General features: G+C 45.6%; 2 protein-coding genes and 1 pseudogene across 2 annotated transcripts; all 3 read right to left on the bottom strand.

Moving 5' to 3' along the window:
- Nucleotides 1-6,173: 6,173 nt before the first annotated feature.
- On the bottom strand, nt 6,174-11,493 carry LOC149995677 (uncharacterized). The gene is made up of 3 exons (XM_090258985.1): nt 11,390-11,493; nt 9,737-9,860; nt 6,174-8,485 (listed from the first exon to the last, which is right to left on the bottom strand). Exons 2-3 carry the CDS (start codon nt 9,855-9,857, stop codon nt 6,243-6,245), a joined length of 2,364 nt encoding a protein of 787 aa, XP_090115111.1. The 5' UTR covers nt 9,858-9,860; nt 11,390-11,493; the 3' UTR covers nt 6,174-6,242.
- A 283-nt stretch (nt 11,494-11,776) lies between these two features.
- Nucleotides 11,777-25,404, bottom strand: LOC149995675 (uncharacterized). The gene is made up of 4 exons (XM_090259284.1): nt 24,952-25,404; nt 21,507-21,630; nt 15,461-15,523; nt 11,777-12,040 (listed from the first exon to the last, which is right to left on the bottom strand). Exons 1-4 carry the CDS (start codon nt 25,402-25,404, stop codon nt 12,030-12,032), a joined length of 651 nt encoding a protein of 216 aa, XP_090115410.1. The 3' UTR covers nt 11,777-12,029.
- On the bottom strand, nt 18,724-20,506 carry LOC149995676 (uncharacterized; annotated as a pseudogene).
- Nucleotides 25,405-26,782: the final 1,378 nt, after the last annotated feature.

Here is a 26,782-nt window from a genome sequence, read left to right as displayed (position 1 = left end):
TTCTATCAGAGGAAACTGACTCTAAAATGAAATTTCATCGGGAGATTCGATCGCGGGGTGCTTGGCTTGCGGCTGAGTCCTCCCTGCCTGCATTACCCAAAGTTGGACTGGCAGGGTCCCCGGCCTCCACCTCCGGTTGGACTCCTCCCCATGCTCACAGGATCCAGAGATGATTTCAAAGGACCCCATATTCTCTCAGTACTGATGAGCCCACCAAGGGAAATTAATGGTTGAAATACTGCTAACTTCTGGAAACTGCTGCAGCTGAGAGATCATGAGCATCTGCCAGCAGAGAGAGAGAGAGAGACAGCAATTTGATGAGAGACACATTGATTAGTTGCCTTCTCATATGCGCCCGCACTGGGGATCAAACCCACAGCCTGGATATGTACCCTGACCAGAAATCAAGCCCACAACCCTTCAGTCTATGGGATGGAACAATACTCCAACCAACTGAGCCATACCAGCCAGGGCTCTCATAAAAATTCCTGATAATCATCAATTTTGTTGATTTTCCTTGAAGAACCAGATTTTTACTTAATTAATTTTCTCTATTATCTGTCTCTTTAGTATAATCGATTTTTGCTTGTATCTTTATTAATAACTTTCTTACACTTTTGTTCTTGCTTTTCTAGTTCCCTCAGATGGAATTGTAGATTTTTCTTCCTAATTTATGAATATAAAAATTTCCACTTACCAGTCCTTTAGCTGCATTGTACAAATATTGATATGTTGTTTTTTAATTTTCATATCAGTTCAAAATGTTTTGTAAATTTTCTTGTATTTGGTCTTTAACAACCATGAATTATTTCTAAAGGTGTAGTTTTATTTGCAGATAAATAGGGTTTAACTAAATATTTATTGTTATGTAGTCCTAATTTAATTTTATTGATGTGAGAGAATGCACTCTGTATAATTCTGATTTTTAAAAACTTACTGGCCTGGTTTATAATCCTGAATATGGTTTATTTCAGTGAATCTGTCATGTGTACTTGAGAAGAATGTTTATTATTCAGTGATTACATGGAGTGCTCTATAAACCTAATTAAAGTGGTTCATAGTGCTATTGAGATCTTGTGCTGAGTTTTTTCTAGCTGTTCTGTCAAGTGCTCAAAGAGAATTAAAATCTTCTATTCCCAAAAATTATCTTTAAAAAGAAAATGAAATTTCAGTAACAGTATGTGTACAGATGCAAAATTCGATGTCTTTTTAAATGTAATTTGGCTTTTTCTGATGATTATTAGAAATAATTTATAATATATGATTTCTATGAATTGTCTATTCATATACATTTCCAAAAGAAGTGCTAATATTATTGCTTCTTGTTCTACATATTTAAATGTTTTGAGTTTTATTTTTCTATGTGTTTCAGATCTTTCAGTAAAAGTATCAAAGTGAAAAAGTTAATTTTTGTAAATATCTATGTGTGAAAACTGTTTTAAATCCTCTTTATTCTTACTTTACTTAAAAAATTTTAATTTATTTTTAGAGACAGTGGAAGGGATGGAGTGAGGTTGAAAAACAGACGTGAGAATCATCCTTGTGTGGCTTCTGATACCTGCCTCGACCAGGGACCAAACCTGCAACCAAGGCACATGCCTTGACCAGGAATTGAACCTGCAACCTTTACTTTGCAGGACAACATCCAACCAACTGAACAACACTGGCCAGTCAGGGTGACTTTTATAAATATACATGTGTGAAAACTGTTTTAACTTCTGAGGTTTTATACATATTTAGTAACACTTTGCACTCAGCCAAAATTATGAAAATATAGTACATTTATAGCTAAGGCATTAGACAGTCCTTATATTTTGATCTCATATTTACTTATTTTCTCTAAGACTAAAGCAGGAAATGTACTTCCATTGTATTACTAAATTTCTAAATATGTCAATACCATATTTTTAATAAGCCATTTCTCCAAACTATTCATCAATGTTTATTATATATCAACTTCCAGCCCTGGTCAGGTGGCTCACTTGGTTAGCATTGTCATGATAGACCAAAACTGCAGATTCAATCTCCCATGAGTGCATATACCAGATCAACCAAATGATGCATAAATAAGCGGAGCAACAAAACCAATGTTTCTCCATCTCTCTCATTCTCTATCCCCTCTTTTCTCTCTAAAATCAATACAAATTTTAGAAAAGATAAAAGCCATACATGCACATTTTTAAATCCTGATTGCAATCTGCCTTATACAACTAATAAAATACAGCCTCACATACTTATCATAATTTAAACATTTTCAAAAAGATTCATTATATTAAAAATCTTTTGTTTTTCAGTTTATCAGAGACCTTATTCTTTAGGAATGCATTAGGAAATGTTCCACATTGACATATCTATGATTTTAAGTAAAATAACTGACTATTGTGCATAATGATGCATAGATAGGCACAAGAACTACCATAATAGGTAACAATGGAAGGTGGTATTAAATTCATGGGTTTTCATACTGTAATGGGGTCCCCAAAATATAGGAGAAATTCCCCAGAGCTCATGGTTGGGGAATGGGGGAAGGGGATGATAGGTTAAGAAACTTTGCATTACAAAAGGCAAGTTAATAGTTGTGCTGCCGCCCTGGGCAAAAGTAGTGACTGAGAGCACTCAGTGACTCAGGACAGAGCCAGGGAAGGTGCATGCCCTCCTCAGAAACCCCTATGTCACAGGAACTCTTGCCCTGACTAAAGATGGCAGCCGGAAGAGGGCAGAAGATTCAGGGCAACTGGCAAAAGCAGCACCTTGTGGGAGAAGCCAGATGTGACGTTACGTAGGAAGCTCCAGGTCAGCACTTAAAATACGGGCAGGCAGAGAGCGAAAGGCTGGTTCACCTTGAGGGATGAGTAGGGAAGCAGCTGTGCGGGGCCTGCCATGAGGTCTTCTGGGATTCAACGATGCTGCCTTTAGTGAGGGAGGAGCTCCAGCCATGAGGGAGAGCTGACGGAAGTGTGCAGACCCAGCGCAGCTGCTGCAGCTGTGCGGGAACCTGCCAAAGCAAGCACGGATTGAGAGATGCCTGGGATGCTGACCTCCCTTCTCTGAGAAACACGGAGGCTACCGACTTGGGACATATGCCTTCCTGGACTTCACCATGATCCAGTGCGACATGGTACAGGTCTTTCTGGCTACACGGAGGCTGAGGACAATGTACGCCTGGAGAGACCGGCTGCGAGAGGATGGTGACTCTGAAACCCACGAGTGTCCTTTCCAGAGGAGATGGAGAACTGTTTGTCCAGCTGGCTTCAGAAGAGATAAGGAGATGGGGAACTGCTGGGCTTGGTTTTGGCTTATAACGTGGTGGGGAGCAAGGGAAGAGCTGGGTCTCACTGGAGAACAGGGCTCTGAGCAGGAGTGCTCTCAGCCCCACCCTGAGGTTGGAACCTGGTAAATAAAAATGTTTCCCTCAACACTAACTGTTGGGTCATGCATCAAGGTGCCACAAGCATGACCCCTGGGCTGCTCGGTTACAGTACCAGCATTTTCTCTTTATGGATATAAAGCAAAGCAAAGGGTCACCAGTTTGATTCCAAGTCAGGACACATGCCAGCACTGCTGGCAGGGTAGCCTGTTGGGGGAGCGTATGGAATGCAACCAAGTGATCTTTCGCTGTCTCATCAATCTTTCTCAGCGGTTCTTTCTATCTCCCTTTCCCTTTCTCTAAAAGTAAATAAATAAAGTCTTAAAAAGATATATTGGCAAGCAGTGAAGACTTTTGCTATATGAATCAACAGCAGTGCTGGCTGGGTCAATAAGGACACATCCTAGGACTGCCTACGGAATCACCCTTTTCTCTAGCTTCATCCTCTTGCCTGCAGAGCAATAACCCTGAGATGAACACCCCAGAGAGGCTACGGGAAGACCACAAACCGTTATATTATTTTCTCTGACAATGACCTCAGTTAGAAGAAACAGACTTATGGAGGGCCTGAGGATGTCTGTGCACACAGGTCACACAAGCCACAGGCACTGTAACATCTGTGGATGGACGTTCAGAAGAGGCACCTTCCATCTAATTTACTGCAGATTCTCCCAGTCGCTATAATTCAGTGTTTCTGTCTGAAGTGTGGTTCCACGTAACCCAGAGTCTTTCAACAAATGACACAGAATTTTGCACTTTGGCACTTGGCTTTCTGTACAACCTGTGGAGGAGGTCCCCTCAACACTGCTGGGAATTATGTAATATGAATGTAAACAAAGCAATAAGATCCATTTTGTTCACAGAAGCACAACAAAAGCCTCCTCCTTAGGGTGACCTTTGACCTGCCCAATAATCACAGCACCAGCCTGCAAATTTCTTTAAAGGCCTTGGGCAGAAATGCAAAACAAAGCTACCTTGAACAAAGAGCTATTTTTACCCTCATACCTTACCTTCTGAAGCACAGAAGTCTGGGGTCCCCACAATATCTGTTTACTTCTACATGCTGACAGATCACAACTGTCCTTGCAGATCACTCCACACACTAAATAGAATCACCAACAGTAAAGGTACAAAAAAAAAAGAGACTTTCACAAAAATTATCATAATCAAAAGGAGTGTAGAACGAGCAGTGTACAGGCTGGTGAACAGAACTTAGAACTATTCATCACAGCATAATGTGAGAACAACAATGTCCTTGAAAGAGAAAGTCCTTCAGAGCGAAGGATGGGTCGGCCGGGCCATAGAGGGTCAGGTCCAGTCCTAGTCAGACAGAAAGGAACGAGGATCATGCCAAGAGCTTGGAGTATTCATAATTTTCTCAAGCCAGTGAGAATACAGGCGTCAGTTGCCCTGAGCACGTTGCAGTTGTGACTGACCCATACTGTGCAGGAGAGCCAGGTTACAGAAGTGCAATGGCTTTAGCCACAAAAACTGTCCCTGACATCAGTCTGGTAGTAGTACAGTTCAGGTTAGAAAATGCCAGGCAGCTTCTTAAAGCCTCACTTGTTCCCAGAACTCATCAGCAACCTCACAGTGTACGTTCCACCAGAAGAGACTTAAATTTATGTACATGTTTTCCAAAGTCTCCTCCATTGCTGTTATATAGCGTGGGAAGTAAAACTCCAAGCACACTGAAGGCTTTTCTTCACTGTGAACTCTCCAGAGTGTATAAAGTGAGATTTGTGAATGAACCTGCCAGTGTTGAATAAGGTGGCAGCATTGTCGAAAGGATTTTGCAGATCACTGCACGCATGAAGGCTTTTGACAGTAAGAATTCTCTGGGCGAAAGGGCAGACTGGCGCCTAAAACATTTCCACAGAGACTGCACTCACACAGCTCTTCTCCAGTGGGACCTTTCAGGTGATCAGTGCAGCTAGTTTTCTCCAATACACTAGCCACAATCACTACACTCATAAGGCATTTCTCTGGTGTGAACTTTCCTATGTCAATTGAAGTTCAAGATTTGCTTAACACGTTTTTGACATTTTTAAAAAGATTTTTTATTTATTTGTTAGAGAAAAGTGAAGGAAGGGAGAGAAAGAGAAACATCAATCAGTTGTCTCTTATGCTCCCAACCAGAAACCTGGCCCTCAACAAAGGCACCTGCCTTTACTGAAAATCAAACCAGCATCTTCTGGTTTGTGGTACAACATCCAGTCAACTGAACAACACTAGTCAGGGTTGGGTTTCTTATCGTTGTTTTTTTTGTTTTTTTGTTTTTTTTATAATTTGTTGCACTCATAAGCTTGTTTCCAGTCTGAAGTTTGTGGTGTCATAAAGCCTACAGCTATGTCTAAAGGACTTCATTCATTACACTTGTAAGACCTTTCACTAGTGTGAACTCTCTGGTGTTCCATAAGGGTAGAGGTTTGACTGAACTTCCCATACTCATTACACTCATACAGCTTTCCTCCAGCTGAGCTCTCTGGTGATCAATGAGGCTAGAGGAATGCTAGATCTTCCACATACATCACACTCACAAAGCTTTTGTCCACAATAAACTCATAAAGTGGATAACTTGGTAGGTTTTCAAAAGGATCTCCCAAAGTCAGTATAGTCATAAGGTATTTCTCTGGTATGTTCTTTCTTAATGTCAAATGTGGTTACAGCTCTGTCCAAAAGTTTCTCCATATTTGCTTCACTCATAAGGTTTTTTTCCCCCAGTGTGAATTCTGTAGTGTTGGAAAAGGCTAGAGCGTTGTCTAAAGGACTTCGCACATTCACTATGCTTATAAGGCCTTTCACCAGTATGACATCTGTGGTGTTCAATGAGCTGAAACATTTGGCTAAAAGCCTTCCCATGATTACTATAGCTCTACTGCTTTTCTCCAGTGTGAATTCCCTGGTGCTGATGGAGTTGAAATTTGTGTCTAAAAGATTTCCCACACTCCCTACACTCATAAGGTCTTTCTCCACTGTGAACTTTCTGGTGTTGAATAAGGTTAGAAGAACAGCTAAAGTATTTCCCACATTCACCACACTCATAAGGCTTTTCTCCTGAATGAACTCGACGGTGTTGAACAAGTTGACTGCTTTGTTTAAAGGATTTCTCACATTCACTGCACTGATAGGGCTTTTCTCCAGTGTGAACTCTCTGGTGCCGACGAAGGTGAGATTTGTGGCTAAAAGATTTCCAACACTCACTACACTCGTAAGGTCTTTCTCCACTGTGAACTTTCTGATGTTGAATAAGGTTAGAAGAACAGCTAAAGTATTTCCGACATTCACCACACTCATAAGGCTTTTCTCCAGAATGAACTCGACGGTGTTGAACAAGTTGGCTGCGTCGTCTAAAGGATTTCTCACATTCACTGCACTGATAGGGCTTTCTTCCAGTGTGAACTCTCTGGTGTTGAATGAGGGCAGGTCTTTGGCAGAAGGACTTTCCACAATCAATACATTCATATGGCTTTTCACCAGTGTGAATTCTCTGGTGGTTATTGAGTACATATTTGTAGCTAAAGCATTTTCCACAATCACTACATTCATATGGCTTTTCCCCAGTATGAACTCTCTGGTGTTGAATGAGGCCAGAGCTGTGGCGGAAGAACTTTCCACAATCACTACACTCATATGGCTTTTCTCCAGTGTGAATTCTGTGGTGTTGAATGAGTATATATTTGTAGCTAAAGCATTTCCCACAATCACTACACTCATAAGGCTTTTCTCCTGTGTGAACTCTCTCATGCTGAATGAGGGCAGAGCTTTGGTTGAAAGACTTCCCACAATCACGACACTCATATGGCTTTTCTGCTGTGTGAATTCTCTGATGTTGAATTAAGTCAAATATGTGGTGAACCCATTTTCCACGAACACTACACTCATTCAGCTTTTCACCAGTGTGGTTCCTCTGGTGTTGAATGAGCTTACAGCTGCGGCTGAAGAACTTCCCGCAATCTCTACACTTATATGGCTTTTCTCCACTGTGAATTCTCTGATGTCGAATGAGGTTAAATTTGCGAAGAAAACATTTCCCACAAACACTGCACTCATATTGCTTTTCTCCTTTGTGAATTCTATAGTGTTGAATGAGGCTGGAGGTTTGTCTGAAGGACTTCCCACAATAACTACATTCATACGGCTTTTCTCCAGTGTGAACACTTTTGTGTTGAATGAAGGAAGAGCATTCACCGAAGATCTTTCCACAATCACTACAATGATATGGCTTTTTACAAGTATGAATTTTCTGGTGTTTACTGAGATTAAATTTATAGCTAAAGCATTTCCCACAAACATTACATTCGTAAGGCTTTTCTCCAGTGTGAACCCTCTGATGTTGAAGGAGGATATATTTGCAGCTGAAGCATTTCCCACAAACACTGCACTCATATGGCTTTTCTCCAGTGTGAACACTTTGATGTTGAGTAAAGGAAGATTTGCAGTTAAAGCAGCTCCCACAAAGAGTGCATGCATAACACTTTTCTCCTGTGTGAACTCTCCTATGTTGAATGAGGTAAAAGATTTGTCTAAAGGCTTTCCCACATATGCTACACTCATAAAGCCACTCTCTTGAGCAGACTCCCTGACACTGAAAGACATTGTGGTTGTGGCTGACAGCTTTTTCACACTCACCCCACTGGTAATAACTTTTTCCACTGTGAAAGGCCTGCCCACTCTCACAACCATTGGGTGGCTCTTCACTATTAGGAGTGGCCTGGCACTGAAGAAGGCCTAAGATGGCTGGGAAGTCTTCCTCAATCACTCTACTGGTGAGAAATGCCCCTGATCCATGGCACCTGCACCTACTCACAAACCAGGCCCGGTCCATATCATTTACCCAGGGATACTCTCCATTGGCAGGCCTGTGGACCTGGTGAAGGTTTGCACTGAAAAAAAAACCTCTCACACACACGTTGCTGCAGAATGCTTTCTTCTCAAGGTGTGCTACTTCAAACTCAATCAAGTGTAAAACAGCTTTCAAGACTGAGACACACTGCTCACAGGGATGGGTCTTCTGGATTCCTGAAGTTGTTGTAGAAGGTTTGATCTCTGGTTCTCCTTCTAGAGATACAGTCTGATCAAAAGGGGCCTCTTCATTTTCCATCTTATGTCCACAACCTGAAAGCAGAGAAATGCTGAGAAAATGGATGTTCACTTGGGTGGAAGGCGTAAATTCCATTACAAAAGACAGTCAGACATAATATATTGGTTTCATGGGATTGTCTGAAACTAAGACACCTGGAGGCAGGTTAAATAAGTGCTGATGTGCAGTACTGGGGCTCTGAAATCACAAATCAGGGGATACCTCACCAGAAAAGTAAAACAGGTTGCATGTCCCAGATGGAAGAGAAGCTGGATTCACAACTCATTCTTCTGCTAACATTGTTCAGCAGGGCTTCTGTGCTGGTGACATGGACAGGCTGTACAGAATGCTGGTTATGTCTTTCTCCCAGCAAGACCCAACAAATGGGTAACTGGTGTTTGAAGATTACTTAAGGATGTAAGCACATCTCATGTACACATGCACAAAGTCAATGTGCGAGAATACTGCAGAGGAGGCAGTACAGTAACATGGTGACATAGAAAGACACCACTAAAGTGAAAATAATCAGGAGCCAGGAAGTTACACAAGAAATGACACTCAACAAAGTGCCAAGCATTGGAAACAAAAGCCCCAGCACTTGAACCAAAACACAGTTGGATACGGGGGAGGTTGCTGGCATGATCTGAACAACGCCCTTATCTCAAGTCTTCACCAGGACCAGTCTCCTTTGAGACCATCCTGAGTTGTCCATCCTGTGAAACCAGACTTATCCTGCTCCTTCTATTGGGAAACGACTGAGATCTGAAGAACCCGGTCTCAATAACACAACAGCAGTGAGCAGCCAGCACTGGCCCAGAGCAAGTCAGCACACAATAGTACTCAGGGAAGACACTATTACAAAGAACAAGTGCAGGAGGATCTTACAAGAACAGCCTATGGTTCTTTTAAGTAATGACCATGACGTGATATAGGAAGTCACAATGAACTCTTACCTAGAGGAAAGGGTGAAGAGCTGGAGGCCACTAATCTGGATCACCATGCAAAGGAGAGGGCAGGCAAGGTGGGATCCATTAAGCTGTCTGCAAGATTTTTACTCACAGACATTTCCTTAACTTTTGGGGACAACAGGTGACAGGGATGCTTGGGGTGTCCATGGCTCAGTGCACTCCACAGAGATAAGCACTGGCAGCCACAGCACATATGACAAGAAAACGGGGCAAATCAGCAAAGCAAATGGTCTGGCTGGGAAAAAGACAAAGCCACCTCTAAAGAAAGTAGGGAGGCAGCACATCACCTCAGGACACTAGGGAGATGAAAGGTCTTACCCATAGAAGCTACGAGTGTAAAGATTTCCAGCATCACTTCGTAGTACAGGAGTCTTTTGGTCTCATCAAGGAGCCCCCACTCCTCCTGGGAGAAGGCGATGGCCACGTCCTCAAACTTCATATCCTGTCAGAATGGGGACAGTTCATTCCATCATCAGCGTCTGCCCTAGGATTCCAAGTTAGTTATGCCCCTCACCCTCCACATCCCCAGGGATTCTAATGAGACCTGCGTTAGATCACCTGCCTCCATTTCTCAGGAACTTCTATTGCTCCCATGACCGGCTGAACAGACACCCAGCTTGTCTCACAGCTGCTCTAGAACTGACTCCTGTCCCATTGGTCCCAGTTCACATTAAAAAACATAAACAACAACAAAAAAAGACCCTGACAGGTCCCTGATTCAGCTCAACCTCCCCTCCAAGTCTTGCCCTATTCTCCTATCTTTGCCTGGGATGACATCGCAAATCCTACTTGACTTGTTGCCCAAAACAGGGACTACTTCATATAACCACAGACCTGGACTTAGGACTCTGGGCTTGGTGTCACTTCAAGGTCCCCAGGCCTGGAAGAGTGGCCCCACAGTCCCAGGACACCTCTATCTCAGAGTCTGTGAGCGAGACGCCCTGACATAGGCCCACAAAGCACTACCCTAAGCGATTCTGCAGTCGCAGGGATCTGTGGAAAGAGAACGGTCTGCTCAAAGTCTGGCTACTACTGCCAGGACCCGGGGGCTCAGGCTGCTAAGTGCCCTTGCTTGGCCCTGGACCAGGTGCCTTCGAGGCGAGTGCATGACCTCAGGGCCTCAGTCCTCAGTGCAGACTCCGCCAGCTACATCATCTTCTACAGGGTGCGCCCTCTTGTCCCTACTGCTAGCACCTCTCCTAGTCTCTCCATCCTCTGAGCCGTGTTTGGAAAACGTTACACCCTCATCTCAGCCAAAGTCCCTTTTTTGTTCTCAACCCTCCACGGCCCCTGCGTCTGCAGAATGAAAGCAAAACTCCACACGCACAAGCTCGCCTCGGCGCTTCTGTCGCTTTTAGGCGCCAAACAGGGTTCAGGTGTTCCCGATGATCCTCCCGGCTCAGCTGTCCCTGCGCGTCTTTACATGGCGGCTCCTCAGCCCGTCACCCTCTCCCACGCGGTCACACTGTGTGTCACCCACGAGCTCCTCAAGTCCCAGAAGCCAGCACGTGAGCTGCAGGACTGACAGGCGCCCCGCACCCGGGCCGCAGGGCTCGGTGGGGGAAGAGGGTCCGGGGACCCGCACTCACCTCAGCAGGGTGCCTGGGCGTGGCCGCCGCCAGCAAACTGTGGGCGCAGCGGAGTCCCCCAGGCTCAGAGGCCCGATCCGGCCCTTTCCAGGTCCTCAAGCCTCAGACGGATGCGGCTGTGCGCGGCGGGGACCGCCCCTCTGGCACCTCTCCGGTAGCCACCTCAAGCTCTGGAGCCTCAGACTTGATGAACAGACGGGAGAGCTCGAAACGACCGCCACCAAGACAGGAGGGAAATCCCGCCCCAACCCGATGCGCACGCGCAAAAATGTCTCTATCATGGTGGTCAAGGGCTCAATCCCGCCAGCGTCGAGCGCTTTGCCCTCTGGGTAATGTGGTTTCCTCAGCAGCACAGGAGGCGTGAGCGTTCCCAGACACTGACCTTGGCGAACAAGATGTTGTAACTCTGCTAATGACGCTGGGAAATGACAACTTTAGGTCTCAGGCGCGGTTTTCAGGTTTCTGAGGATTGTTGTTCGCAACTGATCTCTTTGTAGATTTCCTTCTGCTCCCTGAGGCGAAAAGTATGATTCCAATTATTCCGTAAATACTACAAATCTAAATGGACAAGTATTTCAATTCAGATACGAAATGCATCCACTCTTAGCTGGACTGTGTTAAACGTTTTCTGCCAATTCAAACACGTGAAGTCAGAAACATAAGTAGACTTTGTAACTCTTTCATTAGTCTGAACCATGACTGGGAAGATAAGGAGGGATTTGGGCTGCCCTCAAGGACTAGGAGTTATCTCTGCCTCTGGTTCCCACAGGGAACATGTCTCCTGCCTGTATCCTCAGTAATGGTGTCTGTCGAGGAAAGCCCCAAAAGTCTGTAAATTCAAAGTCCATTCTGAAGAACTTAAACGTAGCCTTATTCAAATTCTTAAGATCTTTAATAGGAGAAACTCACACACACGAGCAATGCAGCTTCTCCCAGCGGTGGCCAGTTGGGAGGAATCCACACTGCTCCCAGGCCAGGATTTCTTCCTATAAGGGTTAACAGTAAAACTCCCTGGTGGGTAGTCACATCATCACTAGAAAGAACAATGTGTTCCTAAGTTAACAGATAATATCAGGCAGTTATCACACCCTATACATTCATTAACCTTCCTCTTCAAAGCATGATGTTTATCTTTGTGCCGCGTTCGGTTTTCTGGGCACTCAGCCACATCTGAGGCTACAGAAAGTTAAAACACATAGTCCAACATTTTATAGAGTCCTTTGCTGCTGGAGTCATATTGCATTTCTCTGTGGGTTTCCTTACTTTACTGAACAACATTGATTATCCATTAAGTATTTCTGACTCAGTAGTCTAAGTTATATGCAATTCCTTTAAATATCTGACATATTTCTCAAACTGAGAGCGACTTATCAAATTTTATTTGGGTATGGCATAGTGATACAGTGGTCTCAGGCAGGGTTCCCGTGTAGGTGCGGCATCCGAACACCATCACCTCATCTCGTTTTGAAGAGAACTGACTACCCAGCCACAACCTCCTCCCCGCTTTTTGATCCAATAAAAACTCACAGCCCCTACCCCTCAGGGCTGGTGCATTTCCCTTTCCCTCTCTTGGGAAAGTAAGAAAATAAAACTTTGCTCTCTGAAGTTTCTTCTCTTGGTGAATTCCTTCACTGCCCACCTCAGCGGCCACCCTACAGAAGGATTGTACCTCTGTCCTCCTCACTCTTTCTGCCTTCCAAGCAATACTGTTGCTTTGCCATGTGGCCGTGTGTGGCACAATGTGTCCCTGATCTTGGGAACTCTATAAGTAATGAAAACTTCTCACAGACACATTAAACTCTCCATGTTGCCATATAGTCACCTCTGGAAATTAAAATCCTATGTGTATAATCGAGATCACTGGTGTAGGGAGCAGGGTGACTGTGTTGGACAGAAGAGCTTGCCTTCCTGATTGTTCCTGGCTGACTGGCTGGATTCATTAAACAGCCTATAATGCTGGGGAAGGGACAGCTGGCTGTTAGCACCCTTGCACTTTGGCTCCCATTTCTTTAAGCTGTGAATGTGTACGCTGCCACAGGATTTCAAATCAAGTATAAGAAGAACTCAAAGGATGTGCCTTTGTGCCTTTTGGCTACCTCCATTTAGGTTTTGGGGTCTTTTTTTAAAGATTTTTATTTTTATAGAGAGGGTAAAGGAGGAAAAGGGAGAGAACCATCAAGGTGTGGTTGCCTCTCATGTGCCCCCAACGGGGGAGCTGGCCTGCAACCCAGGCCTGTGCCCTGTCTGGGAATTGAACCTGTGACCCTTTGGTGCGCAGGCCGGCGCTCGATTCACTGAGCCACAGCAGCCAGGGCTCTCCCTTTTTAGTTTTGATTGCTGAAATCTTCCAGGATATACAGTTAGAGCCCTGGGTGCTAACTGACTCAATCCCAACACACCCAGTGGGCATGACTAGGATAATTGGATAACATACAAGGGAAGTGTTTTGGAGGAAGTTTCCCTCAATAAGAACGTTCTGTGACTTGACCCAACAACACCCAAGTTAGTGTGGGCTAACCTATTTTCATCCAACTCTTGTAAGCAAAATCATGCATTGATCTGTCTTCATAGAGATGTCCCTGGCATAACTGTGTTCCTAGAAAGAAACTGGGACTGCAGCAGGTCTGCCTAGGGTTGGCCTGTAGTGTATAGGTTATTAACTTTGTGTAGGCAAGGTATCAACAGGTGGTTTTGAGAGTATGTTTATTAAAGCTGAAGACAATGAAAGAAGGAAAGCTTAGGATAAAAGAAACAACAGAAGAGAGACAAGGTGGGGCTGCTATGGCTCCCTAGAAACCTTATGGGAAATAAGTGAGCCCAGGAGGGACTGATACCAGCTTCCTGGAGAGACAGAGAAAAATGGGGCCGCAGTGAAAGGTTTAGCAGGTTAGTCTAGCTCAAGGTTTAGGTGCTGCTGCCCATTGCTGTCCTGGTTGCAAGTCTTTTAGAATTTAAAAGGTGCACACCTCTGGGGGAAAGTGAGAATAAGAAAGGTGTGGGTTTCTCTGGAAAACAGAGCACACACGAGGACCCTCATTTTGAGGGTTTTAATGGTTGGGTGTTTGGGGGAAGCTTTATGCTGATGAGCCAAAAAGTTTTATTCCCTTAACACAATCTGTTCTTAGATGTGGTGGGGCAGGAGGGCTACGAATTGTCAACCATTTACTCTTCCCTTTTTTTTTTTTTTTTTTTTTTGTAATTCACTGACTCTTAAGTGTCCTGGGTGGTAGAAGATAGGAGTTTGTGACTTACTAGATGGTGTAACCTGCTTGGTCATTTAATTATGTTTCCCTGTTCAACTTGTCCTGCCTTCCTGGCCTGTCTCAACTTCATGTTCAGTGACATCATTTTGGCAGTTAGAAATTGATCACAGTGAGAGTATTTACACCAGAGAAATAGACAAATATTAGAGACCTACACTTGACTTAATAAATTATTAAATGTTTACACTTAAAGAAATTGGTAGAGAATATTTTTTTATGAGACTGCGTTGTATTTTTTTTTTCATTACCATTACCCTTGTTTTAGCCATCAGCAGAAAACATGTAAACACTGCAGATTAAATTTATAAATGTATGGCAATATTAGGCTTTAAATTGTACATTAAAAAGTGAGGAAAAATTATCTAGTATTCAAATATAATTGTTCCCTATGGCAAAGAAGTCACTTGGGTCACTGAGGAATGAGTAAAATTCTAATATATATCTTTGTTGCTGCACTATCTTTCAACTGCTTAAAATAATAAATTCATTAAAATAAAATAGGCAAAAGATTCTAAACATTTTACCATTTTTTTTTTCTTTGAAAACAGAAAACACATGTTAATTTATGTAACATAACCAACAAACAAGTCTCTAAATCTGTAAGACTGTCTTATTGGGAAGACATCCAGTTGCAAGGCACTTGACATTCTACTTGCCTGCAACTTGAATCTCTTTGGTGATATCACAGACATGGTTTAATTTTGAAGTGAAACCATATTTTAAGTGAGAAGAAACTTTTAAGACAGTTAGCTGACCTACTTTACAGTCTACTACTGATCATTGTGATTTTCCTTGAATAATGATTTTTCTCCCTAAGATTACCCTCCTAGTCTTTAAAGGGACTACATTAAGTCCATTTTTAATTTATCCCGTTCATTTGCATAAACATAACAAGAGCAGCAAATGATCACTTATGAACTTTAGTTCTGCTTTGCTGGAACTTACCCAAGGAACATTTAGGGTGACCCTCAGTCTGCTCTTCAGGGCACAGAAGCTGGGCCACATACCTGGCATTCATCCTTGCCTGTACACACCTGTCCTTTCCAAGTCTTTCTGGTTTTCCATTGAGCCTTAAGGTCCCTTCTAGCCATCTTTCAGGAAAACAACCTTCGTTCCTTCCCTGGAGAGATTGCTGTGGACCGCACAACCAACCATGGTAGCAGGCCTTTTATCTCACGGGCTTTTATTACCTTTGAAAGTCATTCCCAGTTCCTCAGGGCTTTTTGGTAACAACTTGAGCCCACGTATGTCTCCTTTAGGAAAAAAAAGAAAGAAAGAAAATAAAAAGGAAAACTGAATGTAGGAAAAAATGGTCACCATTATTAATTCTTAGAAAAATGAAATTCAAACCAAAGCAAGTTACCACTACAATGATTTGCAAAACTAATATTTACAAAGATTAATCATAGCAAGCCCTGGCTGGTTTGGCTCAGTGGATTGAGCGTCGGCCTGCGAGCTAAGTGTCGCTGGTTCGATCTTCCAGTCAGGGTACATCAGAGAAGGAAAACTCTGACTCCAAAAAACCTCCGCTGCCTTGCGGCATACCTCTTCAGGGGAAAGGCTAAGGGAGTAAACCCCGACAGAAAATCCGGAGCCGGAGTCCCTAAGGCGGTTTGACGCTGTAGTCAACACCGGCAACACCTGCGGCGCACCTGAAACCAAGCTGTATTGACTCCGTCTTTCCCTTGGACCCTTCAGCTGCGAAGAGAGGGGGGGTCTGCTGCATGGGCAACAGCAGACCCTCCATATCACCCTGCCCAGGCTCTGTAGCTTCAGCTTCACTGGAGAGGACACTCCAGCGTCATCGCAAGATGTCGATTCAACACGGGAGGAGACAGATACCGTGTCACTCCCGAGTCAGACTGCACAACCATTCTCGGCGGTGCAGATAGACTCTTAAGAAGCTACACCATCGTCTCTTGAGACGGACGGCTGCCGACGAATCATAGCAAGTGCTGGCAGTGTTGCAGAGGAACTGGAATTTTCATATGTTGTGGGTGGGTGCAAAAGCAAAGGGAACAAGCCTTTTAGATCATAGTTCTGCATTTCTTAAAGTGCAAAACGTTCTCCAACACTGTAACACTTTGAGAAATAAAACACATATCGCTATAAAGGACTGAATGTGAATATTAATAGCAACTTTATTTGTAATACATTAAACCTGGAAATAACCCAAACCATAGGCAGATCAGTGGAAAAACAAAATGGTTATCTACAGGACAGATTAATACTTAGCAATTGAAAGAATAAACTATTCACATACGCATTATTGTTGAATCTCAAAATAACTGTGCAGCATGAAAGAAACCAGTATGTTTTTAACATGTATACACTTATTAATCCCTGTTAAATTACAGAAAATATGAACTAATCTATGGCAAAGAAAGGTAAACCAAGGATTGCCCGTAGAGCCAGGGAAGCAGAGAAAAGATGATAAAAAAGCAGGAAGTAGCCCTGGCTGGTGTGGCTCCGTAGACTGAGTGCTGGCCTGCGAACTGAAAGGTCATTGGTTCAATTCCCAGTCAGGGAACATGCCTGGGTTGTGGGCCAGGATCCCAGTTGCGGGCATGTGAGAGGTGATGGATCTCTCAAACCATGATATGTCTGTCCCTCTCTTTTTCCCTCCCTTGCCCTCTCTCTAAAAGTAAACATATAATATTTTTAAAATAAAAAAGCAGGAGGTAAATAGAGGGCGGGGCAAATAAAGGTTCACAGTTGTTTGTATGGAAAATAATACAACAGATAAGGAATGATGACACAAGACTAAGATTTGGATTTCGCGGACTAAACAAGTGTAAACCTAAATTTTCCCTACCCTATATATGGGTGACAGGTAAGTTCATTTCAGTGTGACAGTTTCATAGCTTTATGCGCACGTCACAGCGCACCAAACAGTCCACATTACATAAGTGCACTTTGTCACATGTCAATTATGAATGAACCTGAATAAAGCTTTAAAAAGTGGTTCCTAATAAAGGCCTAGACATCTCTCTATTGTAGAAAATTAGGTTGCCAACACTACATGGATTTTACTATCTCTCTGCTCAGGTCCTAGGAGAGGCAGCCTTGTTCCAGCAGCAGCAAATACTGGGAAACGGGAGACTATTGCCACCGGATCAACAGCAATGCTGACTTGGTCACAATAGACACATCCTGGGAGTAACTACAAAATCATATTTCTCTCTAGCTTTGTTTTCTTTCCTGTAGAGCAACACCTTAAGATGAACACTGCAGAGACGCCACAAAAATCCACAAAGGCATTAGATTATTTTCTCTCTCACTAACTTCAGCTAGAGGAAACAGTCATGGAGGTCCTGAGAATGTCTCTACACACAGATCACACAAGACACAGTCCCTGGAACATTCATGGATGAACGTTCAGAAGATGCACCTTCCACGTAATTCACTGTACTCACTTGAACTCACTATTAATACAGAGTTTTTGTCTCAATTCTGGTTCTACATAACACTCAGGGTCTTAAAACAAATGACACCGGACTATAAAACTTTGTACACTCTGGCACATGGCTCCTTTGCACAACCAGTGGAGGAGGTCCCCACAACATAGCTTGGAATTGCATAATATAAAAGTAAAAAAGAGAATAAAATTCATGTTGCTCATCGAAGAACAAAGGTCTCTTCTTCCGCCTGGCCTTGGACGTCCCCAGTACTCAGCAGAGAAGGCTGCAAATTCAGACCACAAAGTCAGGCTGTATTTCTTTCAAGGCTTTGGGCACCAATACAAAATAAAGCAATATTGGACAAAAAACAATTTTCTTCCGTAATTCTGTCCCTTCCGAAGCAGAGAAAATTTCAGGTCGCCGTAAAATCTGTTCCCCTCTACATGCTGGCAGATCACAATTTTGCTTTCAATTCATCCCATGCACTAAATAGAAACACCAAAATTAAAGATACAATAGCAAATATACCACTGAAATAAGATCGTACACCACAGCAATGTACAGGAAGCAGTTTCCTGTTGGTGAATGAGAACTTGTAAAAATTCATCACAGCATAATGTGAGAATACACGTGGTGAAAGTGACAGTCTGTCTTAGCTGAGGATGGGTTTTCTGAGACGAAATGGAGTCAGGTTCATTCCCCAGACAGAAAAGAAGGAATGAGGATACTGCCAAGAGCTCAAAGAATTGATAATTTTTTCAGGCAAGAGGGACAACAGAGGTCCGCTTCCCTGAGCACATTCGGTTTATGACTAATATACACTGTGCAGGTGAGGCAAGTGAGGAGGTAGTGATATGGTTTCAGCCACAAAAGCTGACATCAGTCTGGTAATACCCCCGGGCACGTGAGAGTGAAATGCAGCTTCTTAAAGCTGACCTTGTACCTGAAACTTAGGAGGAATCTAGCACAGTGTTATGTTTTATTAAAAGGGCTTTCAGTTCAGGTAAAAGGATTTCAAAGACTCTCCTTCTGTGTTGTTATATAGAGTGAACAAATGAAACATTAACAGCAGTTTAATACTCTTCCCCAGAATGAACTCTCTGGTGTTTAAGGAGGTGAGATTTATGGCTAAAAGATTTCCCACATTCTCTACACTCATAAGGCTTCTCTCCAGAATGAACTTGATGGTCTCGAATAACGTGGGAGTATTGTCTAAAAGACTGCCCATCTTAACAACACTCATATGGCTTTTCTCCAGTATGAATTCTCTGCTAATTAGTGAGGATAGATCTGTAGCTAAAACATATCCCACAATCATTGCACTCATAAGGCTTTTCTGCAGCATGAATTCTCTGGTGTTGAATGAGGATGAATTTGTAGCTAAAGCATTTACGATAATCACTACAGTCGTCTGGGCTTTTCTACAGTGTGAAGTCTCTGATGTTTAAAGAGGTTAAATTTGTGGCTAAAGCATTTCCCACAAACACTGCACTCATAAGGCTTTTCCCCAGTATGCATTCTCTGGTGTTGAATGAGGCCAGAGCTGTGGAGGAAGAACATTCCACAACCACTACACTCAAGTGGCTTTTCTCCAGTGTGTATTCTCTGGTGTTTCATGAGGGCAAAGCTTTGTCTAAAGGATTTCCCACAATCACTACATTCATACGGCTTTTCTCCAGTATGAATTCTCTGGTAATTAATGAGGATATATTTATACCTAAAGCACTTCCCACAAACACTGCATTTATTTGGCTTTTCTCCAGTTTGACTTCTCTGGTGTTGAATGAGATTAGAACTTTGGCTAAAGGACTTTCCACAATCTCTACACTCATATGGCTTTTCTACAGTGTGAACACTCTGATGTCAAATGAGGAAAAATTTGTGCTTAAAGCATTTCCCACAAACACTGCACTCATAAGGCTTTTCCACTGGGTGAATTCTCCTACACTGAATGAGGTCAAAGAGATTTCTACAGGATTTTCCACATTTGCTACACTCATAAAGCCATTCTCCGGGGCAGATACCCTGATGTTGAACAAGTTTGTGGTTGTGGCTGGCAGCTTTTTCATAGTCACCCAACAGCAAATGACTTTTTCCACCGTGAAAGGCCAGCCCACCATTGTGAGGCTCCCCACTGTTGGGAGTGGCCTGGGGCTGAAGAAAGCTTGAGATGCCTGGGGAGTCATTCCCAACCTCCCTAATGGTGAAAGGTGCCCCTGGTACATGGCACCTGCACCTGGTCACAAACGAGGCCCTGTCCGTATCTCCTTTCCAAGGCTGCATTGCACTGGTAGGCCTGCGTTGCTGGTGAAGGTTTGCACTAAAGCAGTAGCCGCTCACAGACATGTCACTGAGGAAGGCTTTCTGCTCAAGATACGCTGCTTGGTACTCAGGTGAAAAACAGCTTTCAAGACTGAGAAACACCGCTCACAGGGATGGGTCTTCTGGGTTGCTGGAGCTGTCTCAGAAGCCCTGACCTGGGACTCTCCTTCTACAGATACACTCTGTTCAGAAGGGGCCTCCCCATCTTCCCTTTCATGGCAACAACCTGAGAGCAGAGAAATGCTGAAGAAATGGATGTGTACTGCTGGGGGAAGAAAGTCCCGTTACAAAGATGTCAGACATATTACATTGGTTCCATGGGATTCTTTGAAAGTATGGGACCTGGAGGCAGGTTGAATATGGTGCTGCTGTGCTGTACTGGGCTTCTGAAGATCACAAAATAGGGAGACCTCAAGAGAAAGCACACAGAGATCGCAAGCACTAATGGAAGAAAAGCAGGATCTCTATCTCATCTTCCAACAGCGTTCGGCAGAGCATGTCTGCTGGTGACATGGTCAAGCTGTGCAGTAGATTGGTTACGTTTGTTTCCCAGTAAAACTAAGTGCACGTGAGGCTGGTGTCCGAGGATTATATAAGGATGTATGTGCATCTCATAACACCTGCACAGGTCAGTGGTGGAGAATGCTGCAGAGGCACAGGTGCCAAGGAACAGGTGATGCACGGAGGCCACAAACATGAAGGTAGCCAGGAGCCGGGAAGTCACAGATGAAATGACAGGGCAGACAAGTGTTATGCATGAGGAAGAAAAGAAAAGAATAAGATGTGGACAGTGGCGTTAGCACCACAACACCACTGGACACATGGCAGGTTCCTGGTCTGATCTGACCACAGCCTTTATCTCATGCCTTCTCCACAGCTGACACTCACCACGGCTAGGCCTCCTCTGAGACCACTTTTCCACATCCACCCTGGGAGAGAACCAGGGTTGAGCCTTCACCCCCCACTGTACTACTACTGAGAATATGAACGATCGAGCCCTAATGAAAGACAATAGCAGTGAGCAGCCAGCACTAACCCAGAGTGACTCGGCATACGATACTATTCACGGAAGACGTTATAAAGCATGACAGAAGAAGGATCTCATGAGAACGGCCCATGGCTCATGTTAAGTAATGACTATGATCTGGTACAGGCAGTCACATGATCCAATACCTACGGGAAGGGGGGCAGAACTGGAGGTCATGGATCTGCACACAGTCACCCTGCCAGGGAGAGGGCAAGCAAGCTGGGATTCATGAAGCTGTCTGCAAGACTCCTGACTCTCTACACTTCCCAGCACTTGATGATGCAACACATATTAGACCTGCTCGGGGAGTTCCTGGTGCGGGGCAACCACACAGCTCAGCACTGGTCACCACAGCACCGACGGCATGAGTGTGGGAGAAATCAGCAGAGCCCACGGTCTGGCTATGGGAAAGACACACCTCCTCTGGAGAAAAGAGGGAAGGCAGGTCACCACCACAGGGCTCATTGAGAGATGGGAACGTCTTACCCACAGATGCGACAAGTGCAAAGGTCTCCAGCATCACACTGCAGTAGAGAAGTCTCTGACCCTCAACAAGGAGCCTCCACTCCTCCTGGGAGAAAGCAATGGCCACGGCCCCAAAGTTCATATCCTGTCAGAAAGGGACAGTTCATTCCATGACCAGCTTGCCTCCTAGGATCCCAAGTTTGTCCTAACTCCTACCATCCACATCCATCTGCTCCTTCAACTCCCCACAGCAAAGAAGGTTCCATGCCTTGGTGTCACATCAGCATCACTCTCTCCTCATATTCCCATTGATACTGTGTCTTCCCACAACAGTAGGCAGATGGCGGACAGACAATACCTGGGTTCTGGGCCTGGCATGTAGGCCATGCTGCCTCTTGTCAGTATAGTGGGTGTCACAATCGTAGGTGAGAGGCGAACTTGACCCTAGAGATGATGTGATTGATTTGACACTGGTCTTGGCAGGCAATACTCCCGTGGTCTCCCAGATTGTCCCTTCAAGACACATAAAAACATGGCATCCCATTCAACCTATGACCCCCATCCCAGGGGCCTGAGGCCATCAGTTACACTACCCTCTGCATGTAATTCTGTACATCACCCCTTTCTCACAGCTACCTTTTCAGAGACACAACTTGAAAAGTAACACAACCATACCATGACATGAGACTGTTCAACAATCAGATTCTTTCTCAGGATTCTAATTTCACCACCTCCATAATCTATCGCATGTTTACCCTTTTCCGTTCCCCATAACAGTGGAAGTTACCAAGCACGACAACAATGATGTCCACCATCTCGAGGTCCTATTAACCACTGTATCAGCCCTCAACAACAATAGGCAGGTGGGTAGAAAAATGGAATCTAATCTCTGGACCTGCCACGAAGCGCCACAACACTGTCACTTTTTAGGGAAATCTCATGGAGTTCCCCATATATATTTTCCAGAATCCACCACATGTGGGAGGACCCTTCACTCACTTTTATGTAAAGGCTAGGGCTCTGGGGCCATGACGTCACATTCCCCCTCCAAGTGCACATCAGTCTTCCTACTATATCTCTCTCTCTCACACCTGCACTCCCATAGCGCCGCCTCCTCCTGCCCTCACCACAGTCCTTGCCTTGGCCTCTCTACTCATTACTCAGCATATGTGGTCCAGAGACTATATGGAAAATTCAAGTAGGATCAAGTACAACCCAGACTCTGATGACTCCCACTGACAGGTTCTCCCTTCGGTCCTGCAGTGAAGGCCTCCCTCCCTCACTGCTCCTTGCTTCAACCTCACCTACTGAGAACCACATCAGAGCTCAGACAGGCACAGCCCTCCTCCACTGGTGCCGCCCCTCATGTGCATCCACCAGTCTCAGCCTTCCCCTGTCCACCTCACCCTCACCAAAGGCCCAGCCCCAGTGGTCCCCTACCTCATGCCCAGGGAGTCTCACAGATGATCACTTAAGCCCCTAAGCTAATCTGTCAGCCTGACTGGGACACCCCAGGCTACACCAAGGGTCACAACAAAGTCCTGATTATGGTTTAAGTAGCAAATACGCAACAACCCCAGTCTCCTCTTGTGTGAATTACTTTAAGGCCTGTAATCCAATTCACGTCCATGTGTCACTTAAAGTCCCTGGCCACGACATACCATACTCTCTTCCTGACCCCCTACATGACAACTGCTGTCCTTAAGCTGTGTTGTGACACTCATCTCCAACAATGAGGGTCCCCAACAGGAAACACAGTCCTCACTCTCACCCTCTTCTTACTGGGCTACTACTACCAGTATTATCCTGACTATATCACAATGCCCTACAGTTCTTCCCTGCTTCATACACGCTCCACTATCTTTAGAGAAGTCTGCATTCGGAAGTCTTCCTCAGAGTTCCAGATTCCCATGACCTGCTCTCTGAAACACCTCATACTCTGAAAGAAACCAAAATAAAAACTGATGTCCTTAAGTGAAAATTACTCATACTACCATGGATTTCCATATCTCAGTTGATGGTGGAATCAAAACTTCTCATCATCCCTGACATTTACCTCTCCTTCAACTTCCCAATTCAAAAAGTCACGTGGTGAGCCAGCCCAGTTGCTCAGTAAATTGGAGCGTCCTGCCAATATGCCAAGGTTGCGGGTTCAATCCCTTGTCAGGGCACATATAAGAATCAAACAATGAATGTAACAATAAGTGAGTTACAAATCAGTGTCTGTCTCCCTCTATGTCCCTTTCACTGTCTCTACAATGAATAATAGTACAATTAGAAAAAAAAAAAAAAAAAAAAGGAAGTAAAGGAAATCCAGGCAGCCATACCTACAACACCCGTTCAGAATCCAACTGCTTCTCCCACCTCTACACCCCGCTTCCTGGCCCCTTACACTCACGCAGGTTATACAAGCAGCCTCCTGCCTGGTCCTTCTACCGCCTCCCTCACACCCGCACTCTTCTCCACGCTGCGGCCACAGCAGGTCTACTGAGACCCGGGTCAGACCACCTGCCTCCACTGCTCCCCACCTCCCGCTGCTCCCATCACCCGCAGGACAGACGCCCACCTGTCACAAAGCTGCTCTAGACCTGACTCCTGTCACACTGGTCCGTTACCATAAGAAAGGAAGGATCCGTACAGGCGTCTGAACCAGCTCAGCCTCCCCTCCGAGCCTTTGCACATCGGGGTACCTGCGCCAGGGAGGACCTCCCGCATCTCATTCACGGGCTGCCAACCGCGGGAACCGCTTCACAGAATCTGAACCTAAACTAAGGGCCCCGGGCGCGGTGTCTGTTCAAGGGCCCCGGGCACCAGGCCTGGAAGAGTGGCACCACCGTCCCAGGACACCTCTGCCTCACAGACCACAAGGGCGGGCGGCCCTGAAATAAGCCCAGACACCAGGCCTTAAGCGATTCCGCCGTCGCAGGGGCTGTGGGAAGAGAAAGGCCGCTGAGACCATGGCCACCCCCGCCCGGACCCCCGAATCCAGGCCGCTCAGTGCCTCCCCGGTCCGGGGCCGGATGCCCTGGAGGCGGCTGCGTGACCTCGGCCCCCGGTCCCCAGCGCAGCCCCTGCCGGCTCCCCCTCTTCTCCGGGGTCCGCCCTCCCGTCCCGTCCCGACGGCTCTCGCCGCGCCCAGTCTCTCCGGCCCCTGAGCCGCGTTTGGAAACGTTGCGACCTCACCGCAGCCGGTGTCCCTTTTGTTCACAACCCTCCGCGGCCGCGGCCGTCCCGGGAGGAAAAGTCAAACTCCTCACGCACAACCTCGCCTCGGCCTCTCCGGCGCCTCCACACGCAACACGGCGCCCGGGTCCTCCCGGCTCAGCCGCCCCCGCGCGTCGGTACACGGCGGCCCCTCAGCGCGTCACCCCGCGTGTCCCCCACGGGCGCCTCACGTCCCGGACGCCGGGGCCGGGGCTGCAGGGCTCGGTGGGGTGAGGGGGGGAGGCCCGGGTCGCGCACTCACCTCAGCCGGGCGCTCCCCGCGGACTCCGTGGGCGGAGCGGGGTCTGTGAGGCCCCGAGGCCGCGGTCCGGCCAGTAGCGGGTCGTGAAGCCGCGGACGCGCCTGTGCGCAGCGGGGACCGCACCTCCGGCGCCCCCGCCGCGGCCACCCGGCCTCTGAGGCTCCGACGCGGTGAACCCACCGAGGCCCAGATGACCGCCAGGAGGCGGCCGCGCGCGTCACTCACGAACCCCGGGCTCAGCCCCGCGTTGCCGGTTGGGCGCGTTCCCGGACCCGCCCGCCCTCGCTGGGCGCGCTGCGCGCTGGGTAATGTAGTTTCCGCAGCCGCTCGGGGCGTCCGTGGCCCAGGCAAGGGTGTTCGCTTGGTTAGCGCGCCCTCCACCACGGACACCAGCGCGGGTGGGTAACAAAGGAGACTCAACCAACGTATGCGTGAGTAAGTGGAACAACACATTGACGTTTCTCTCTCTGCATTCATATCTTCTCTAAAATAAACTTTTTTTAAAAAAGGGTTGCAGCAGCACCAATGGCCCTGGGAATTAAGAACTTTAGTTTTCAGGGGCGCTTCGCAGGTTTCTGGGGCATGTTGTCTACAACAGATCCCTTACTTGATGGGAGATATTTTTTCACATTCTATGTATCTCAGAATGCTCCCTGAAGTGAAATGTATTATTTTAATTATTCCCAAAGACTACAAAGTACATACATTCTCATTTAGACGTAATATGCACCTACCCTTAGCTGGAATGTGTTAACCATTTTCTACCAAGTCTAATGCATGGCGTCAGAGGCAGCAGTGGATTTTCTAACTCACTGTACCTCAGTCTGGGCCGTAATTTGGAAGAAAAGGGGGTATTTGGGCCGCCCTCAAGGAGGAGGACTAGGAGTTATCTCTGCCTCTGATTCCCACAGAGAACATCTCTCCTGCCTGTATCCTCAGTGATAGTGTTCAATATATAGAACAACATTGTTTATCCATTTAGTATTTCCTACCCAATATCCTAAGATATATTGAATTCCTTGCAGAATCTATCGTATTTCTCAAACTGAGTGCAGCTTATCGATTGCTGTTTGGGTGTGACATAGTGACTAGTGTCCTCAGCAGAGCACATGTGAAATATACAGATGATGTATTGTAGAATTGTACAGGTGAAACCTATATAGTTTTATTAACTCAAGTCAGCCCAATACATTCAAGAAGAAAATAAATTTTAAAAATGAATAAATCCCTGGCCAGTGTGGCTCAGATTACGGGTTTGGCTCATGATTAGGGCACATGCCTGGGTCGTGGGCTTGTTCCCGGGTCAGTGTGCATGCAAGAGGCAAGGATCGATATTTCTCTTTCACATCAATGTTTCTCTCCCTCTTTTTCTCCCTCCCTTCCCTGCTCTCTGGAATTAAGAGAAAAAAATTTTTAAGAAAGAAAAAGAACATTCATAATGCAAAACACTTGGATATAGCCCCATAAGGAGAGCAGCTTCTCCACACAGTGAAGCCTTATCTGCAACCTGATAGTCCTCTGTTCTATGGATGCACTGAAGAAAACAAGAAAATGTCACAATTTACCCTGCAGATCGCCCTCGTCCATGATTTAAACCGTTCCTACAGGGCAACTTCCAGTTTCTCAGGGGGACTGAGCCCCAGTTCCTAGTGGACACCAGCCCACAAATGGATTCCGAGTAACCAGCTCACGTGCTTTTGCCTGCGCACTGCACAGAATCCTTCTCCAAACTGCTTATTCAGACCGGTTTGGCAAATAAGCTCCTTCAATCCCTGTACCTGCCATCTTTGGAACAAATGAATGGAAAACATTGGACGTTTATGGTTCATCT

Source organism: Furipterus horrens, unplaced genomic scaffold (genome assembly GCF_987537825.1).
Source record: "Furipterus horrens unplaced genomic scaffold, mFurHor1.1.pri manual_scaffold_13, whole genome shotgun sequence".
NCBI lineage: Eukaryota > Metazoa > Chordata > Mammalia > Chiroptera > Furipteridae > Furipterus > Furipterus horrens.
The sequence above is the reverse complement of the archived record's forward strand: the minus strand, read 5'-3'. Positions and strand labels throughout refer to the sequence as shown.

Excerpts from the sequence above, each read along its gene's own strand:
- LOC149995677 (XM_090258985.1), bottom strand. The coding sequence starts at position 9,857 with ATGAAGTTTGAGGACGTGGCCATCGCCTTCTCCCAGGAGGAGTGGGGG. Across the intron at positions 8,486-9,736 it reads TACACTCGTAGCTTCTATGG|GTTGTGGACATAAGATGGAA; the intron begins GTAAGACCTTTC and ends CTCTGCTTTCAG.
- LOC149995675 (XM_090259284.1), bottom strand. The coding sequence starts at position 25,404 with ATGTGTTGTTCCACTTACTCACGCATACGTTGGTTGAGTCTCCTTTGT. Across the intron at positions 21,631-24,951 it reads GCGGGGAGCGCCCGGCTGAG|GATATGAACTTTGGGGCCGT; the intron begins GTGAGTGCGCGA and ends CCTTTCTGACAG. Across the intron at positions 15,524-21,506 it reads TGCACTTGTCGCATCTGTGG|GAGACATACGTGGGCTCAAG; the intron begins GTAAGACGTTCC and ends TTTTTCCTAAAG.